The 14,478-nt window shown below is 37.9% G+C and overlaps 1 protein-coding gene across 7 annotated transcripts in view; it reads left to right on the plus strand.

The window, feature by feature from the left end:
* TENM3 (teneurin transmembrane protein 3) overlaps positions 1-14,478 on the plus strand; it is a 323,343-nt gene that overhangs the window by 173,129 nt on the left and 135,736 nt on the right. For all 7 annotated transcript variants that reach the window (XM_040600425.1, XM_040600594.1, XM_040600681.1 and 4 more), the window contains exon 4: positions 13,588-13,825. In XM_040600425.1, the coding sequence (XP_040456359.1) occupies positions 13,588-13,825 (238 nt within the window). The remainder of the gene's footprint in view (positions 1-13,587; positions 13,826-14,478) is intronic.

Below are 14,478 nucleotides of genomic sequence, written 5' to 3' on the forward strand. Positions count from 1 at the left end.
CAGCTATTTAGACTTTCAGCTTTCAGAAACGCTACTAATTGTTCACGTTCGCAGCTTCTAAAAGCATTTGCTTCTGAGGTAATTTTTGCAGCCAGTGTACCTCAAAGTCTTCACTGGTTTTGTTTGTATTTATTTTCTTTAGATGTGACTTCCAAAGTGTGAATGTCTCGAATAGGTTTAATTCACCTGAGACTATAAAGCAACACCATAGCTTTTGCTGAAAATGTTACCTTGTTTGTGATGTTGGTTTATCTTTGTGGAAGACACGACGTTCTCATGTAGCACCGCATGTAATCTGTGAAATCTTGCACCTTGTAGAAGGATGTGCGCGTGAAATTTTCACACTTACACCTGCATGGAGCCAGGGAAATTGGGCTGCAGGGAGCAGATGGGATGGGTTGCATGCGCTTCCCCACCTACAGGCTCTCCGTGGGAAAGTGATGGAAACCTGACCCGTATCAGAAAAAGTCCGATATTCTGAGTATCCCCTCCCCGTGTTGGCAGCAGAACATAAAGCGTGCCCTTCCTCCTCCTCCTCTCCGCAAACACGCTGGTCTGTGTGCTGTTCATCACAAATTCAGGCTGAGGGCAGAGGACCTTGATTCACCTCTGCCATATCTGTTCAAGTTTCACCCAGAGAACATCTTTTTCCTTTCAAGAGCAGCAAAGAGCTGTTGGGCGCGTAATTGATTCCTGCGGCCCCCTGTGCTTCGACAGGTATTGGTAACCAGCTTCGGCAGTAAGACCGCTGGATGTATAAAGGTTCTTGCTTGTGATCACACTGTAAGCCGTTGGCTGTGCCAGGAACAAAAAAAAAGAGATTTCCTGACTTACTGTGCTGCAGTCTTACCACAAAACGGTTCTCCCTCCTGAAATGTTTGGGTTTAGCTGGTGGTAGTAGTTATAAAAGCAGGTTACACGTGAGACTTCTCAGCCTGAGACCGTCTGGTTCCCTCACAGTCACGTACCTCCCCCCGCCCCCAGCCGATTGCTTGTCAGCAGTGTTGGGGTTGCAGCAGAAAACAACAAGAAGTGCAGTTTCCCATATGATAGTTTAATCAGAGGATGGACCAGAGAAACGTGTTCAGGTGGAGAGGATGTGATTATGCTAGAAATAGAGGGGTGTTTCCCCATGCCTAGAGGGCAGCAGGTTTCCAGGCGTTCCAGTCATTCAGATCTCAAGCTCTGTTACATCTGTCTAAGACCTTGTCCCCCTGACTGGGGCATAGCTTGCGTTATAAATCAGGGGTGGTACATGGTGAGCAAGCTGGTTTTCTAAGCGTTCTCCCAGCATACCAAGAAATGCTTTTGCCAAATCTGTGACTGTTGAAATGACAGCTCTTGGGTATAAAGGAAGTTTATACACTTCATACACATTAAATAATTTGAAACTCAAATTCTGTTTATGTAGAAATTCGATTACTATTAGTTGGTTTCAGATCAATCCTTTTTTGAGAACTAAATAATGTGCAGAATCTGTAATTCTGCCAGAAGGACATAGAGTTGTAATGAATCATTTTATTTAGCCTTTGCATACCCCAGAAGAAGCAGCAACATCTCTTTTGCTGCTGAAATTGCCTGGAAGGCAGGAGCATTGTGGAATTCAACTTGCATTTGTTAACAGTCTGTGGAATATTCCATCACTTTGCACTGCACCGTGGTGGAGATTTACTTTGTGATTCTTTGTGTATTTTTGCCATTGTTTCAAAAACATATATTTTAGGTTTAGTCTTTTTAGGTCTTTATGTGTATGCCATCTAGTTGGCTACTTAAATCAAAGGATATAGCTGTTAGCTGTGATTTCTCTACCTTTTATCTGTTCTGTCAGTGTCTGCCTTAGAACTACAGCAGTGTTATTAAAAGGAAGAGCTTACTAAGACATGAATCAGCCACGTGTTTTTTTAAGGAGCTTGGTTCAGACAAGCAGCAGTACAGTTTAGCTAGAAACTGATGTGAAAGTTGACCTGCTGGAAACAGCTGTGGAGCAGCAAAGACAGCTAGGGCATAATGAAAATACGTACAGGAAAAGGCAAAGCCTACAGTCATTTATGAAAATATATGTGGAATTTAACTGTAAGAAAGACTGATTTTCACAATTTGCTGGGTCTTACACGTTTTTAAGAATATTTCAGGAATATGCCTCCTAACTTTTGTTTATTATTGGACATAATTTTTTATTATCATTAATTATAGTACATTCTGTTCAAGGTGCTCGGCATAGTGCTGTCCTTCACGGCACTTGCAGGATAAATAGTGAACACATACAGATGTCTAATTAAATCACTCTCCGTGTCACTGATACCTCTGACATTATCATAGATTAACTTCAAATGCTATGCTAGGTATGGGAGAGTTTTATTGATAAATTACATGAACTGGGACAGTAGGCTGAAACGTAGTTTTTGTTTCAACTCTCAGCAATTCAAAAATTTTGTTTGATTTGAGGGTTAGTGACTTTCTGTTCCTTCTGAAAAGGAAGCAGCTATGCTGGAAACCCAGTTTATCTTTTAAGAAATCTTTTGCAATGGATTTGTTCTTTTGATTGATACCTAACTAGACTTGATTGTCATTAGAATAGAATAATATCATACTAAAATCAAGATGGGTTTTGTGGTGTCTCTTAAACATAAGGAGGAAGAGCAAAATTGTAATTCACATGTAAGCCTAAAAAGCTTATTTAAAGTCATTAGAGAACAATAGTTCCTCAGTTTGCTCTTGTGGAGGCCTCCCCCTCTTAGGCATGTCTCTTCCTGATGCACTTAGGAGAAAAAAGTATTTAAAAGCTATTTTGGAAGCTTGTTTCCTCATTCTTTTTCTGCCTTTCCTGATCTGCATATTCCTTGTACTTGGTAACAGATAGATCAATTAATTGATCTGGAGACCAGGATTCCTCGGGTGACCTACTACTTTATTTTGTTGTTGCTCTAAGGCCCAAGCTGCAGCCTATAAAGATTTTTACTTTTAACTCTAGAAGTCAGGATTAAACTCCTTTTTTAAAAGTCAAGGCTGTAGAGTAAGCATCTCACTTTTGTGTTTTCCATAGAAGTTTGATTGTTAGGATTCTCTAATAAAATTGTATATGCTTTCTCATTTTTCTTACATTTTTTCTTTTAGCTGTTCACTTTTGCGTCTGCTCTGTGTGTTATTCATTCAACCCCTTTTCTTTGCAATTCCACCATTTTTCCCCCAATGGTTTTCTTTTCATCTCACTGCCCCTGTTCCTTTTTCATTTCCTCCAAAGCAAAACATGAATCCCTCTTATCTGAGTTCTTTCAAATCTGATAAAACAAACTTACCTGTTTGTGCTTAGAAGTTGTATATTGTGTTTTCCCATTCCTAGCTTATCTTTTACAGATTTTATTAGTGTGGCCTTGTGTTCCCAGACAAGGCTGAGCATGCAGAAATTGGTCAAAAATTTCTTTGTTTATGATGAACTAATTTGGGGGCCTTTCAAACTACTTTTGGATTTGTGAATTTACAAAGTGTTCAAGAGGCGCCATTAACCTTAACAAGTCCATGACAGAAATTCAGTTGACTTAATTAGTGAAGAATTTCCCCCTGGCTCTTGGAATTGAGGAATTCTACTGGTTTGCTCCTTCTTGAATGTCAGCCATATGTCAGTAAAAGTCAGGTTTAGTAAGTAGTAAAAGAGCCTTTAGGTACTATTTTATTTATTGGGAAGAAAATAGTTTTTTGCAGCACTGGCTGTGCCAGCTGTAAGCATTACATAGTCATGACTTGTGAGTGTTTTTTGGGGGGTTGAAGGTCTTGAAAGCTTGGGGGTTTTTTTATCTGTACAGTAGTAACTTTGCTTCTAAAGTAAATAGTTTTTGGCAAATTATTTTTCTTGGAAGTGTTAAGAAATAAAATCAGAAGACAAAAGAAAAACATACAGTCATATCTCTCCTTGGATTAATGATTTTGGATAGGAACCAAAATTATCTAACACTTGAAAATGCTAGGAAATCTATTAAGAAGTCATGCATCAAACTTTGCAATCCATACCCCACTCAAGTTAAACATGTGGTATGAGATGACTACATATATTAACACACTGTCATTTTGCCTGAATCGGGATTGTAGAACTTACTCAGTTTACAGCTGAGGAATGGTACTTCTTTTTTATAACATTGATTTATAAATCACAGTTTTTGCAGTCAAATTAAGTGGCTGTCTGTATGTGGTATGAACATAAGGAGCTGGGTGAGCAAAGCAGAAAATGGGATACTCCAGTTGGTTTTACCTGTGTTTTACAGGCAGGTTTTGGCTATGTACTCAAAGATTTTTTCATATTAATTCCAGTCCCCTGTCAACATTTTGGAAAGCTGATTTTTTACTCTCTCTACAAAGTCTTTCAGCCAGATTTCTCCATTTTTGTTTCATGTTTCATTTTCTTCCAGTGAAAATCTGAATTCTCTGATTAAAAAGCTGGCCTTCAATTTGTGAACTCAAAATTTATTTCTCCACTGATTTCTAGAAGTTACGGGCAAAGAATATTATCTGAAGCTAGAAATAATTGCATTAACTTTCTCACTTCTGACTAAACAAGGAGGAAGGGTGTTCTCATTTATGAAGATGCAGAAAAGTCTATTCCGAATAGAAACAAGTGTGACTTTAAGTGAAACCTATGGGCTTGGTGATCCGCAGCCCCAGGGAGTAAGTATTACTCTGGGAGACTGCTGTCCCCCAAGGAAAAAAAAAAACCTGAACCCAGAGTCCTGCAAAACATCTCAGTCCCACTTCAGGGAAGCCAGGCCAGGAGTTCACCACTGAAGACTGCATTATTGTAGTTTGAATCTTTGCATAATGTAAGCTAACCGTCATTTTTGTCACTCAAGTGAGCAAGCTTCTGCCATTTCTCAGCATGGATATCATCTTTTCCCAGTTTGATCTCCAGGTAGATCGTTGGAAATAAGTCAATGACGTGTTATCATTGGAAAGTTTTGTTTGTTTCCAGACCTCAGGTCCTTAAAAAATAGAGGTAATGGCTATTGGTGTCCCTGCTAACTACTTGTGTGGGTTAGCCTAGGGTGGAAGGAAGGTGTAGTATGACAGCAGTATTGTGAGTACACTGTTGATTCTAGTTCATTCTGTGTGCATAGTTGCCATCATGCATTTAATGTTACTTTTTAAAATTTCTTTTTCTTGTAAAGCAAGATCATAAGTATGTTACCCCAGAAGGTTAAATTTCAATTTACTTTAGCAATGTTTCTGTATTTCTTTTTTTTCCATCTTTCTTCTTAAATCCCTGTGGGGATAAAGAAGCCACTATTAGGAAGGCTGTTTGCTGAACTCATTGCACTGTAGCTCTCTTCACTGAAGCTGAAATATTTAACTCTGTTTCAGCTTTCATAAGATGATTAAGCCATCCTCAATTCAGTTGAAAACCTGCAAAGTTTGTTTACTTTGTTACTTAGAATGTCTGCCCTGTGGATGACAGGATCATCGTTGGTTTTCCTTGATCCAGATGAATTTGTTCTCCCAGCCTGAGCTCTTTCACCCTCTGTGCTTTGTAACTACCTTCTGTTAGCTGGTTTCTTACATGGTACCGTGGACAAGGTGGTGTGTATCATTCACTATGTGGTATCTAAATTAAACAGATTTTGCCTGCCATGATACTGACCAAATGTTACATATGTATTGAAGGGGTTAATGAAGCAGTTGCAGGCTGGAGGTGGATATGTTGGAATGCTTTGAGGATCGATTCCAGCTAATGGAAAAAATGTTTTTAAAAGTGAGCTGGTTCAGTTCCCACAGTGAACAACAGAGTGGAAACAACATTTTATAAACCTTTCAGAAGTAAATCCTCTGATTTTTCCTTGACCACCACCTGTGGAAGAAATGCCCACTTTCTTCTCCATGGGCAGTATTTCTTCCTGCAGTATATTTGCCTTGGGTATCAAGAGAAAGCTCTTGATGTCTTTGGACAATAAAAAAAAAAAAATAATGTTCTGTTCATGTGTCCTCTAAGGTTTGTGTTATTGACTTTGCATATTTTTTTTTAAATGGCAGGTTGACCAAAAATAACCAACCTTGGGTTAAAGTTGGGTATCAATCTATACGACTGTATGTTTTTCTTTTTTCTTCTGATTTTATTTCTCAACTGCCCCTAACTGTCTGGTTTCCAGCCAGCTGAAGAAGTTTTAACTGTATGTGTCTTGTTTTACAGAAATGGATGCTACACATGAAAATCTCTGTTGTACTTGGATTATGGGGGAATGTTGCATCATCTGACTTTATCTGTGTGTCGCTTCCATTTTAAAAAATTAAGGCACTTACAAGATTTGGCAAACATAACTCGTTACTTGTGAAAATAATACATGACTACATTTACTGACGTTGGTGGGGTTTTTTACTGTGTAGTTCTCATGAAGAGTTGAGGGGCTTTCAGTAACATTTTTGCATTGGTAATTAATATGATTATATACAGATTTAAATTAAGGAAGAGGTTTTGTTCTGTTGGTAAACCTTGCAGAGAAATTCCAAGTTTCATTTTGCATTTGAGAATTGGCATTTGAGAATTGGCATTCAATTGCATTTGAGATTGTAAATGCAGGGCATTTTTGTTGTGAACCATGAACAGTCTTTATGAAACCTGAAGAAGATTTGTGAAAACAGCCTGTAATAAAAATCACACATGCTTCATAAAACACTACTTGATAGATATCACTTGCACCATTAAGAACTAAACGACAAAGGATGTAATTTCAGTTCTGGCATGCAATATTAATCGAAAGCCTTTAAAGCATCTTGCTGATGGGAACTATGACAACATGACATTGAAGAATTACGAACTAGAGACATCTATCTTAATCAGATTTTCAAAGTAAATGCCATAAAATAAAAAGTTATTTTATCTATCTTCACAGGGTCACGTATCATATAGGGTGTCTAGCTTTTTAGCTTGTTTATTCTAAAAATACCAGGGACAAAAAATTCTGCCTTTCAAGTAAGTTTAAAGTGTAGTTCATATACTTTACAAAGTTTTTGTGAAAAGATTGTTAATAACTCGTGGTTTCTGTTTGCTGCATTAGATTTTTAAAACATTATGGAGAACTGAATTATACAACAGAGAGAGCATACAGATATTATCAGTATGAAGTTGTTGAGGGGAAATACTTTACTAAATGGATGAAAAAGAGAAAGACAACGTTACAGGTGTACTTTCAGCCTGAAGTAATACTTGTAAGACGTTGGAAAAATATTTTTTCTTCAGTTCCTAAAGATTGCATTTCTTGCGCTTGACTTGGTTTTTTGTCTTCCAGCATGTATTTAACTGGTGAAGAACAACTTCCATATGTTGTAGGACATAGGAAATTATCAACCTGTATTTTGTGGTTTAAAGTACCAACGTTACATGTTAGGGACTATCTTACTGCCCTTCAGGGAGCTCCAGCTACTTCTCTCCTCTTGTCATCTGGCAGATCTTAGACGGACACTGACCATGTGTGCACTGTGAGACCATTTTAAGTTTCTCCACAGTCAAGCATGTCTTTCTTTGCTTTCACAGCAGTCATCTTTATTTCTCTGTAACAAGTGAAATAATGTTGAGATTTAAAGGAAAATGTGTAATGTGAATAACAAAATTCAGGTTTTCTTTATCATTTCTTCCTATCTCAGGATGCAGAAGCAAGGCAGTGCAATCTTTCAGAGCGTATCCTGCAGTTAAATTCACCGGTAGTTTCTCACTCCCAGGTAGCTTGACAGGTTGTCAGACCCTACAGGCAGTGCACTGATGAGGAGACAAACACTGGCCCACTTTGATCAAGCTACTTGTATGACTTTTTCCCATTTTATATTTTAATAGTATACACACACACACACACAAGATGCATATCTTCATCAAAGTGTCCTTGTCACTTCTCCACATTCTTGTCACAGGTAGCTAGCACGGAAGCACAGGGTGCTGCAAGAGGTAGTTGGCAGCAGTGGCTGCGAGTTCATTCTTTTTCCATCTGTATGTCCATTAATTGTAAAGCAAGCAGAAAGGATGGTGCAGGCTGACGAAAAAATCAAAGTGCAAGAGCTCTCCTGTGGTGGTAGGCACTATGTCACCTCATTCCTTGGGCTGAATGAGTGGTTTGGATCCTTGAAGCAGTTGGCAGGGCCGAGCCAATTTGGACATGGATAAGGTTAAACAAATACTTGGGATTAACCACAAAATAGGCACATACAGCAAGTTATCTCGATTGCCACTACATCATGTATTAAATGATCAGAAAGGAATCTATGAGTCTTGCACACCTTGGCAGAAGCAGTGCTTCATTCAAAAGACAGATCTGCCTAATTACAAATGAACACTTAAATACATGGGTTTTCTCTAAACCCGTAACCTTCTTTTTGTTTTCATTAATTAAATACAGCTTCCCATGACAGGTGCTCCCACACCAGAGACTTCTGGAGTGATTGGTTTTACTCGCCGGCAGAATCATTTAAGCTCTGGCCATAGTGGTACAGGTAGCCTGTGTTATCCCTGTAAGCAGGGACTGTAAAAAAAAAAAGAGCTCCTTTGGGAGCTGTGGGAATAATTAAGCCATACTACCCACTCTCTTCGGTGTGAAAGGGTTTCCAAGGTAAATCCCACTTCCACTGACTGTACTTTTGGAGATATGTCCATGTGTCAATTAAGTAAAATTTCAAGTGTATCAGAGTGTTTTATTGAGGAAATCAAACCAGTTCTTACAGAAATTGCTTGTGACTGCTAGCAATCAAGGGCTATCAGACCAGGGACCAGTGACCTGGAAAGGAGAGGTTATCTTTTTTGTTACCAGTTTTCTAAAACATTCAGTCTAGTCCAGCTGCTTACTTCTGGTATATATTGTGGGTATGTGCTTTACCATGGCAGAGACTCATCTAAAGAGAGAGGAAAAAAGGAGCAACCTGATTAGAAAGAGTTAAAACTCTTTCAGACAGATACTGAATTACATTATGTTCACATCTGAAGTGTTTATATCATAATGGAAGTCTTCGCTTTTGTGTTTGTCATGGAAACTCAGAGTTAACGTTAATTACACCCTATTAAAAAGCCTAGTCCTTATCAAATGGAAATCACCTCTTTTTGCTAGATGAGTAGCTAGCTGACAGGTCTCAGTGATCTGTCTGTTATAGAAAGGCTATCGCACAAAATGAGCAACAAATTACTTTCTTTCCTGGATACTTGGTCTGCTTTTCTCCTTCTGAATTAACCCCTTCCCCCAAATGACAGTAGTTATCATAAATGTCTGTTTCTCCTTACTTTTTACTTTCATGTAAGCTTTGCTCTGTATTCTTTCATATGCTGTTCAAATTCTGTAACAATTAAATGATAAAATTAATTAAATGTAAATTACTTTTTGAAAAAGAAAAAAGAAAAAGGTTTTGTGAAAGGCTACAGAGTGCGTATAATTTACCTCTACAATTGCAATGGCTGCTTTGCTTCACTGTGGTTCCCTAGGGTAAACAACAATTTAAATATGTTTTGAAAAATTCATGTAACTGTAGTAAGACAGCTTTCTACCCGATTTCTTGTGACTTTCCCAAGTTCTGTACATATGTTTGCATGCATGACTATCTGATGCTGACTTATGCAGCAAATGCCTCAGAAATACGGGGCTTTTTTTGGTGCACCTGAACAACTTGAACGCACAGGCTGGTTGCTCAGACAATTTACATTTGCTTCTTGCTGCAGAAATCTCTTTAAGATGGATGGGATTGCTCAACAGTCATTAAGGTCTAGACTGAGCAAGAAAGTTTTAATTAAAACTTACTGGGTTTAGACATAAGCCCACCTGTACCCATATCTGCTTATTTTTAGTGTAAAGTAGACATTCTCTCTTAGATTAGTTAGGGTAGCATTTTACATCCAGTTTAAAGCAAAGCATCTATAGCTTTCTGCAGTAGTTTTTAAGTATTTCAGCACGGTCATGATTTATCACATTTGGTCTTTCTTCTTCCTGATAGTCTATAGGAAGGAAATTTCTAATAAGTGGTTTGTTGTGACGGCCCTGGCCAAGCCCAGGACCATCTTTTCACTAACCAAGGGGAGAAGAGGTTCCCTCTACAATTCCCATTTTCCAGCAAGCTGATGGATAGAGCAGAAGGAGGAGTTATAGGGTTGCAATGCTGGCCATTGTGGCCCATGCAGGAGTATTTTCACCAAGAGTAGTCTCCAGCGTTGCAGAGGTCATCATGAAGTATGTATCTGTGTCATGAAACTCCCACTGTCTTAATCAATTCCTTAATTATGAAAAGCAAAAACCCAGTACCTTTCCGGCTGTGATGCTGGTATCTCAGGAGACCTGTGTGAATCACTTGACATATATGCCTCAGTTTCCCTGCAATGAGAGTATTTCCATAGTGTCACAAGGATGTCAAAAGGCTTAGTTACTAGGTAAGACTGATAGATTTGTGTGAAAGTTGCAATAATACTGAAAGCTGTTCTTTAGCTATTAACTCCCTAAAAGAGGAGTAAAAAAAAATAAAAAAAGTTACTCTGGCTCCAGTTTAAGAACAGCATTAAAAACTTGATTGTTGTTGATGATGATATCTTCCTCACAAATCAGTGGTGCAAGATTGACGTTTCTGTTAAGCATTGCGTAGCAATCAGAAGAGCTGTGGATTCAGGAAATCTGGCAGGCTGAAGAAAAGATCGAAAGAGCAGTCCTCAGTGATCTCTCATTCAGAACAACAATAAAGGACTGAGGAAATTTAGAGGAATATAGATTTTAGCTCTATTGATTTATGGAAAATCTAATCTTGTTAGGCTCAATTCTACCTGTAGCTCTTGCACAATTAGAAGAGGAATAAATCATTCCGGAGTTTTCAGGTATTTCTGATTCTCTGTAGGCTGTAGAGTCACTGCCAACTGGAGTCACCCTCGGACACTAGAAAATGTCACCTGGCAGCATCCTATGGAGAGAGACAGTGGGCTTCAAGGATGTGTGATCTTTGCAAAGCTGCACTTGCTGTGCTCCTCTAGCTCCCTTCTAGCCTGCTCCTCATGTTCCTTATCCCACAACTCTGTATTTATTTTATATGTTACTCTGTCAGTGTCAGTAATGTTTATATGTTACATAGCAGAAGGGCTTTGTGGGTTCTGAGTAAATTTCTGGGGGAATAATCTAAATCCCAAACAGTGGCCTAAGTAGCTGGCCTATGGGCTGAGGAATGCGGTTTCACTCCTCCAGCATGTTATCAGTGTACTTACTAGATCTATGCATTTATTTGGGGAGTGCATAAATATCCTTTACAGAACCTTTACTACCCCTCTTCCTCTCCGGTGGAGCTTGTGGGGGAGGGCCCGACACCCACTTGAGGCAAGCCTGCAGGGCTGGCACACACCTTACTCACACCCTCCGTTGTGCAAGAGAGCACCATTATTTTACCCTCTGTTTTGTCTTTAGCAGAGGATGATGCAAGATCTTTAGTACTAAAAATGATAGGTTAAAAGATTGGTTTTCAGCTGTGATTTTAAATGAGAAAATTAATGAAGAAGAGGGATGTCAGAATCTAATGTTTCAGCTAGTAGGAGCTGCGGAGGAGGACGGTTTTGCAGTTCAGCAAGGCTAGGCAGGTAGGAGAGTCAAAAAAGGGAGTAACAAAGAAAAAAGGTCCTTAGGACAATTTTGATTAAGTAATTTATCTGATAAAAATTAATGAAAATTGTTTTAATTTCACCTGTATTTTTTTCTGTTCTGTAATTAGTCATTTATACTTATATATATGTTTACATATGCACATGTGTGTATATAAATTTATATACACATATACACCTATATATAATAAAATACAGGGCCACAGTGAGTTCTGAATTAGCCAATAAATAGCTTGTAATCTCAATCAGATAAAATCTTAAATAGACACGGGAAAAAAGTCTTTGCTAGTGTTAGTCTATTAACTTTCCTTTAGCTGGCTTGTTGAAATGTGGCTTGGAGCCCTTGATAGTGATTGTAATCACATGGAGTGACACTCTTGGTCTCAGTGTTAGTAAAGACAAAGCTGATCAGTTCTGTCCTTCCTGGATTTCTTTATTATTATTATTATTATTATTAGGGTTTTGGTGTTGAAAACCTTATTGGTATGTAAATGCTGTCATTATTTTAATGACACATTCAGCATTGCAGTCGGTGGCAAAAGTTGTATTGACCAGACAAGATAACTGGAAGGCAGAATGGGATTCTTGGAAAGAAAATTATTCCAAAGTCTGGAATTTCTGTTAAAGCTTAGCATGTCTATTCCTTAACTTTTTCAAATTTTTTTATGTTCACAACATGACAAATTTCTCATTGTTAAGTTGTTTTTATAGTAGTCACCTGTAAATTATTGGAAACATCTGTTTCAACTGAAATACTTTCCCTGTGTTCTCTGTACCAAGGTATTATTATTGGGTTTGTAACAATTTGCAGTTATAACCAGTTCCAAACAGAGAATTGCTTATGAAGATCAAAAAACTAATTTAAAAACTATGTGAAAGCATTTACACTGTGAGCAAAGTGCAGGCCCTGTGTCTTCTGCTCTGCTTAAGACTTGCAATTTTATTATTAAGTATTTTCTACTACATTAGTTTAGGAAATAAATTGCAATTTGAATTAGATGTTAAGTGTTACATTTTTAAGTGTTATCAGTCATAGCTAAATCATGATAAATTAAGTGTCTTGACTTTTTTTAATTTTGTATTCGTTGTGTTGTATGGCAAAGTGTGTCTTCTTTTTATGACTTATTTACCACTGATTTTACAGAACGGATTGTTAAAACCTAACATCGCTGGGGATATTTGATTGTGGGTTTTGCTGTTTTGAGGTTTTGGTTTTAAGCTTTATGGGTGTTGTGTGCTTTGGTTAAGTCAAAAAATATTTCCTTTCGTTTTGATGGCCTGACTATCTGATCACCTGTGACTTACTCCAAACTGTAGTTATATCGCATAGTGTGAAATTGGAAAATCTGTTCTGTGTGTGTTCTAATGGATGTAACGGTCATTAAGTATATGAGTCTTCTGACGTTGTAATCAGATGTGATTCAGTCTGTTAAATATCCATGAAGCAACATCTGCTTCACAGAGTGACCTTCTGCTAAAGAATACTTAGCATCTATTAGCAGATCATAGTGCAGATCTGCCTTATTTGAAATGCACTAAACTAGTCTACTGCTGTTTAGCAACTAGCTTGTAATAATTTATTGCAGTTAAATAAAGCTTAAAAAACTCCATTAAATAATTATAGGGATTATATGCATTTTGAAAACCTTTGTGTTCTACTGAAATTACCCATTTAATTTCAGGGTTGGTTTGTTAAAAAAAGCTGAAATCTAAAGGCACATTAGGGGAGCTGTCAGATGCTATTTTCTGTAGGTGTTAATAATACCAGATTAAAAAAAAAAAAAAAAAACCTGAAACAAATTAAAACCAAAAGCAATTTTACCATCTGTTGTATATTAATTAGAACTTGGTGTATCAAGGGTAAACTTGCTCTTAGAGAATGTCACTGAATGTCTGCTAATAGAATAATATGCAAATATATTAGATGATAGGATTATATTGAATTTTTCAGTCTGGTTTGGTTGTAGCAAATGCTGAGATGGTGTATAACGAACTTTAATTTTCTTTCTTCTTAGAACAACCTCCAAATAACCAAGGCCAGTCGACCCTGCAGCCTTTGCCACCTTCTCACAAGCAACATTCAGCACAGCATCACCCATCCATCACCTCACTTAACAGAAACTCACTGACAAATAGGAGGAATCAGAGTCCGGCCCCGCCGGCTGCTTTGCCCGCCGAGCTGCAAACCACACCTGAGTCAGTCCAGCTGCAGGACAGCTGGGTCCTTGGCAGTAATGCGCCACTGGAAAGCAGGTAACTACTTAGGTACTACTACAGACTGTGGCACTTTGAAAGAAAACATTTAACTTGATGAAAGGTGACCAGCAGCTAATACTTGCCCTCATTCAGCAAACAAAACCGAAAGCTTTTCAGTACCAAAAAAAAAATAAATCTATCCTCTCTCTAAAATCCACAATGATACCCTTTTCCCTTACAATGCTTATGAAAGCGCAATTGGACTTGAAGAGTAAATTAATTTTTCCAGGCAAGCATTCTCCTTCCTGTTTATAACCTGTGACTTCTGACTGTTGGAAGAGATTTCTTGCCTTGCTTGCCAGGTATGTTATATGTCAAATATATACTGCCTACAGGTCAAATGTCAAGGAACTTTAATAATACTTTTTAACTCTTATACTTGGTCCCTTTAAAGAAATACCTGTGTGAGGCTAGGTGTTTATTAAAGTTGCCTAGGATTTGATGAGGTGAAAGAGCTCACTTAGTTCTGATGTAATGATAAATCTGTTGTGAATCTTTTTGTCTTTTAGAATTGATAACTGGCTGCGGGAAAGAAGCAACTAATGTAAAGGGCGACATTAGGTTCTTTAGATGCAGGATAATGTATGATGCAAAATGATCTATAAAATTTTTTTATAGGACTTACTGGCACAGAGCTGAATTTACCTACA

Source organism: Falco naumanni, chromosome 1 (genome assembly GCF_017639655.2).
Source record: "Falco naumanni isolate bFalNau1 chromosome 1, bFalNau1.pat, whole genome shotgun sequence".
NCBI lineage: Eukaryota > Metazoa > Chordata > Aves > Falconiformes > Falconidae > Falco > Falco naumanni.